The 6,000-nt window shown below is 43.2% G+C and overlaps 1 protein-coding gene across 2 annotated transcripts in view; it reads left to right on the top strand.

Moving 5' to 3' along the window:
* Nucleotides 1-3,732: 3,732 nt before the first annotated feature.
* The window catches only part of ROCK1 (Rho associated coiled-coil containing protein kinase 1), a 151,698-nt gene continuing 149,430 nt past the window's right edge, over nt 3,733-6,000 (top strand). The window contains exon 1 of one of the 2 annotated variants that reach the window (XM_024580571.4): nt 3,733-4,749. In XM_024580571.4, the coding sequence (XP_024436339.2) occupies nt 4,657-4,749 (93 nt within the window). In that variant the 5' untranslated portion in view covers nt 3,733-4,656. The remainder of the gene's footprint in view (nt 4,750-6,000) is intronic. The other variant, XM_024580572.4, reaches the window with a different exon arrangement.

Below are 6,000 nucleotides of genomic sequence, written 5' to 3'. Positions count from 1 at the left end.
AGAAATGGTTGAGTATGGTCGCAAATTAGATGAAAAAATGAAGGCTATGTTAAGTGAAATAAAGTAAAATGTACAGGGAACCAATAGTGATGGGGAGGAAACTGGGACTCAAATCAACAGTGTGGACCAGAAGGAAGAAAGAAACATCCAACCAGAACGGAATGAAGAAACAAGAATTCGGAAAAATGAGGAGAGGCTTAGGAACCTCCAGGACATCTTTAAACATTCCAACATCCGAATTATAGGAGTGCCAGAAGGAGAAGAGGAAGAACAAAAAATTGAAAACTTATTTGAACAAATAATGAAGGAGAACTTCCCCAATCTGGAAAAGGAAATAGACTTCCAGGAAGCTCAGAGAGTCCCAAAGAAGCTGGACCCAAGGAGGAACACACCAAGGCACATCATAATTACATTACCCAGGATTAAACAGAAGGAGAGAATCTTAGAAGCAGCAAGGGATAAGGACACAGTTACCTACAAAGGAGTTCCCATAAGACTGTCAGCTGATTTCTCCAAAGAGATCTTACAGGCAAGAAGGGACTGGCAAGAAGTATTCAAAGTCATGAAAGGCAAGGACCCTACATCCAAGATTACTCTATCCAGCAAAGCTTTCATTTAGAATGGAAGGGCAGATAAAGTGCTTCTCAGATAAGGTCAAGTTAAAGGAGTTCATCATCACCAAGCCCTTAGTGTATGAAATGTTAAAGGGATTTATCTAAGAAAAAGAAGATAAAAAATATGAACAGTAAAAATGACAGCAAACTCACAGTTATTAACAACCACACCTAAAACAAAAACAAAAGCAAACTAGGCAAACAACTAGAACAGGAACAGAACCATAGAGATGGAGATCACATGGAGGGTTGTCAATAGGGGAGTGGGAGGGGGAGAGGGGGGGAAAGGTACAGAGAATAAGTAGCATAGACGATAGGTGGAAAATAGACAGGGGGAGGGTAAGAATAGTATAGGAAATGTAGAAGCCAAAGAACTTATATATATGACCTATGGACATGAACTATAGGGGGGGAGTGTGGGAGTGGGTGGGCAGGATGGAGTTGAGTGAAGGGGGGAAATGGGACAACTGTAATAGCATAATCAATAAATATATTTTTTAAAAAAGAAAGTGATCCAAGTTCTGAAGGCCTGCAACAAGCAGAACACCTGAGAATGTAGAAGGTGTAAGGGCTTCAATCAACAAAGATCAGTGACAGACATTGCGAAAACTAGAAGCTGATAATGTGGGTTCTAAAAACGACTGTGTCTGAGATTTTGATGCAGGATCTTGGCATGAAGTGTATCATTCTGCAGCTTCTGCTACTAAAGCAGAAGAAACAATGTAGTGTAGTTGCTAATGACTTGATTCAAAGCACTACCAATGAACCAGATTTCCTTAAGAAGGTCATAACCAGAGATGAATCCTGGGTGTACAGCTATGATTTGGAAATGAAGGTCCAGTTGTCCCAATAGAAGTCTCTTGGTTCTCCCAACCCCGAGGAAAGTGCAGCAAGATCAAGACCAAGTTAACTGTATTTTTTCATTGGGAAGGTGTTGCCCATCACGAGTATGTCCCTCCAAGTCAAACAATTAATAAGGAGTACTACTGCAATGTTCTCCATTGGTTGAGAGATGCAATATGACAAAAACAGCTGCAGCTATGGGCAACTGGTGATTGGCAGCTTTATCACGACAATGCACCCACTCATGTGTTAAGTCTCATGCAGTCTTTTGGGAAAACATCAAATCACCAAGGTAACTGTGACTTCCGGCTTTTCCCCAAAATAAAATCACCTTTGAAAGGGAAGAGATTTCAGATTGTCGATGAGACTCAGCAAAATACAGCGGGCAGCTGATGGCAATTGGGAGAACTTGTGAAGTCCCAAGATGCCTACTTTGAAGGTGACTGAGGTGTCATTGTCCTATGTAAAATGTTTCTTGTGTCTTCTTCAATAAATGTCTTTATTTTTCATTGTCACGTGGCTGGATACTTTCTGGACAGACCTCCTATAAGGATAATCTCAAATAGTCGCAACTGGACAATAAAATTTTAAAGTTGGAAGGGATTTTAATGTCATATAATTCTACTCTATTACAGGTGAGGACTTTTATTTAAAAATTATAAAACAATAATAGAGTGAGTCCAACTATGTTATGGTGAAAGGCAACTAGTAGGGGTTACAATTATTGGATTAACCTTATAGATAAGTAAAATATGTAGCCCCCACATATATTTCTAGTAGCTCTGGCCAACTGGCTTCCAGTCCCACTTATATTTATCAGTGCCCCTCATGAATTAACTACCTGTACTTTTTCATATGTGTCCAAAGAGAAAGCCACATAATGTCACAGTCTCTGTAAAACAACAAAATTCCTAAGAATACCTAAAAATGGTAATAAAAGAGGACAAGCAGGGTTTAGAAAATTTTAGGGCAACTGCCAGACTTATTTTAAGCCCTACGCTTAAAAATAAATTTAATTCACATGACTGGCTTAAAATACCGGAGCCAAGAAAAGTCACTGCAAAAGCATTTAATGAAATACCTGAATTTTGTCTAGTTGTTGTCTTCAATAAGATTCTTGTGAACTTCCTATCTTGATTTATATAGTGGATTTTATAGCTAAGTATTTTTTGTATATAATAAAATGAAAATAGAATAGTTTTTCAAATAATACAACATTTCCTAACTTCTGACTCCCATCAGAAAGTTGTTGGGCTGTCCAGATGCTGTCCAGTGCTTTTTATATAGAAAGAAAACTGGTTAATCTTTAGCGTATTCAGTGTGAGGTAAAACATCCACGTTTTCTGTTTCTAGCAATGCTTAATTTGACCTATGGGCAAAAAAACTAATGTTGATTAAAAGTAAGTTAGATTGAGTAACAAGTCTTTCATCTTTTCACATGACAGTCAATGAAGCAATTAAATCAGGGAGGAAATGCCTATTATTTCCACGTGGTATATTAGCTCACGTAAAATCACAATTCTGTTTCACTGAACGTTTTGAAATTGAAACGGGAATGTTACACATCAAGAAGAGATCTACAAGGGGAGTGTTAATGGTATGGGAGAACTACTATAAATAACTGAAAAATAATTATTTACCTGAGATTATTTTCCTTTTTTAAAAAACTAAATTGAGTCTGACTTTCATTGACCATATTTTATGGAGTTAATATTTTAATGCTCCCTGACACACACGCTTGGCTTGACAGGGCTGAATACTGATTTGCTTTCTACTTTTCCCGTAGAATGTGGACGGATTAAAAGTTGCGAGGTTTACGGAGGGTCGAGGATTATATACTATTGAAAACCAAAACCCGCTGGTGGTAAAATGTTGGTGACTGCTGGCGAAAAGCATCTTGACACCCCCCCCCCCCAAAAAAAAGCCCTTATCTCTAAAATAACAAAAACAAGCACCGTTTCTAGTTAGAATTCCCTGGATGATTGCAGCCCAGAGGAAGCAGAGCTGCGGCAGATGCCAAGACGCGACCAGAGGCAGCTAGAGCTCCGCCCCCGCCCCGTCTTCCACAGCAGCTCTGGAACCCTGTGTGGCTCCTGAAAAGCCTGCCAAAGGAAGGGCTTTGCGGACTGCCGGCCGCACGACCCGGTCGACTGGTCCCCACTTCCAGCCTCTACCATTAGTCTGCGAAGGAAGGACAGCAACCCCGCTTCCGCCCCGCCTTCCGCCCCGCCCTGTCGAGCTCCGCAGAGAAGGCGGTGCGCAGGCGCGAGTCCCAGCCGGTTCCCCCTTCCTAGTGTCCGCGCTTCGCATGCGCAGTTCGCGCCGGCGGTCTCCGTTTGTTTAAACAGGAAGGCGGACATATTAGTCCCTCACGGCCCCCCTCGCCCCACCCCCCCAGGCATTCGCCGTCGCCACTTGCCCTTTCCCCAGCCGGGGCCACAGCGCCTCCCAGAAGATCCCCCATCTGCAGCCGTCTGGACCGACTCTAGTCTTCCTCACCGCCCGCTTTCCAGACTTTCCAAGACTCAATCGGGCACCGACCTCGCCCTGCTCCGCCAGACCCCACAGCAGACGCCCCAGCAGCGACGGGACAAAATGGGAAAGTGAGGACCAGCTCTCGGCCAACACGGATCGGTGCGACTGGCCAGGCCAAGTGCAGTCGACGATGCGGGGCTAGACTGCCTAAAGCGCTTCAGAACGGAGCGGGCCCGTTCCGTGGCCCGAGCGGCGGCGGCAGCTGGCACAGCTCCGCACCCGCCCTTGGCTTTCGCCTTTCCTCTTTTCCCTCCCTGCTGCCCAGAGGCGTCTCCACCCGGCTGCTCTTTCTCTCCCCCCTCCTGCCCATCTCGGGACGGGGCACCCTCCCTGGCAAAGGCGGCTGGGGCCCGCTAGCCTGAAGCACCCCGCGGGAGCAACGAGGCGGTGGCGACGGCGCTGTCGGCTGTCGTGAGGGGCTGCCTGGTGGGATGCGACTTTGGGCGTCCGAGCGGCTGTGGGTCGCTGTTGCCCCGGGCCCGGGGTCTGGAGAGCGGAGATCCCCTCAGTGAGGGGAAGGAGGAGGGGGAACCGGGCGCACCTGGTGACCCTGAGGTTCCGGCTCCTCCACCCCGCGGCTGCGAACCCACCGGCGGAGGAAGTTGGGTGAAATTACTTTCCGCTGCTGGTGCTGGTACGAGGGTATTGTCACAGTAGAAGCAACATGTCGACTGGGGACAGTTTTGAGACTCGATTTGAAAAAATCGACAACCTGCTGCGGGATCCCAAATCGGAAGTGAATTCTGATTGTTTGCTGGTGAGTAGCACTGTTCTCTTTTGCTTGTGTGGGAATGTGTTTGCCTTCCTCTTGCTTTCAGTCTAGTTATTTGCAGAAGAAATTTGCAGCTGTGCGTAATCTTGGGAAGCACCAAAATCTGGTGTTTTCCCTCCGAAGAATCTTGGGAGTACCACTAAAGTCTCCTACGGTGGTGCTCTTTATCATTGAACTGACTCTGTAACTAACTATAACTACTCTCTGAACTTTTAGCTCTGATTCAGTTCATCATTACACAAGAGATACTTATAAATCTCTATTGGCGGGTGTCATATAAAAAGTTACCACGTCAAAGTTCTTACTACGACGTATATAGTTTGTAGAATGGTGATCTTAGTAATATTAATCTCTTTTGATCGGTTTGGAAGCATTATTGGAAAGACTAATTTTCATTTAGGGTTTAGCTCCTAAATTAGTTTTTAGACGTGGAAGTGACAATGGAGAATCGATATCGAGGAAGTGATTTTTGAGTCAAAATGTCACAGGTGACTTGAGTCTGAAGGAACTTTTTACTGGACCATTTAAAGTGTGAAAACCCAAGGAAACTGATGAGAAGTCATCACAATATTAATGTATTTTACAATGTTGTTGATTACAAAAGTGCCGCACAGATATTTTAACCCTATCTGCCATGTTTGGTGGTGGGGTGGTTAACAATATCACTTTTAAAACATTCTAAAGAAGATCTTATGATATGAAAGACCTAAATCCTATTTCAAAAATCCTTCAGTGGTTGATAGCTTAGACAAGTAATTGAAGTTTTTGAGTTCCGTCAGTTTCTTCTAATACTAATAGTAGCAAACTCTTTGTTTCTTCTTTTACTTTACTGAATAACTAAAAGTTACATAGTTCTTCTATTTTAGTCCAAACAAACCATATAATCTCTAAAGTTTTGGGGAGTATGTATCTGGGTAGTAATTTACAGCCTCCTCAGAACTAATGTTAGATGTACACAATACTTGGTGTTAAGTGAACAAAGTACTATAATGCCATTTAGAGGAATAATATATAAAAATTTCACCTTGAATCAGGAAAATCATGTAAATTATTTAAAATTAACATGCATTTTAGTTACTCTACATACCTGTGTATATTTTTTGATGTGTATGGTTTTACAAGAAAGTGCTTTTTTCCAAAACTTTCAAAATTACTCTAAGCATCCTTCATTATGGAAATGAGTCTTGTGAGTTGTGTGTTTGAAATGTCTCACCCACGTTGCGGATGCTCTTCGTA

This window comes from Desmodus rotundus, chromosome 10 (genome assembly GCF_022682495.2).
Source record: "Desmodus rotundus isolate HL8 chromosome 10, HLdesRot8A.1, whole genome shotgun sequence".
Taxonomy (NCBI): domain Eukaryota; kingdom Metazoa; phylum Chordata; class Mammalia; order Chiroptera; family Phyllostomidae; genus Desmodus; species Desmodus rotundus.
This window is presented reverse-complemented; position numbering and strand designations above follow the sequence as displayed.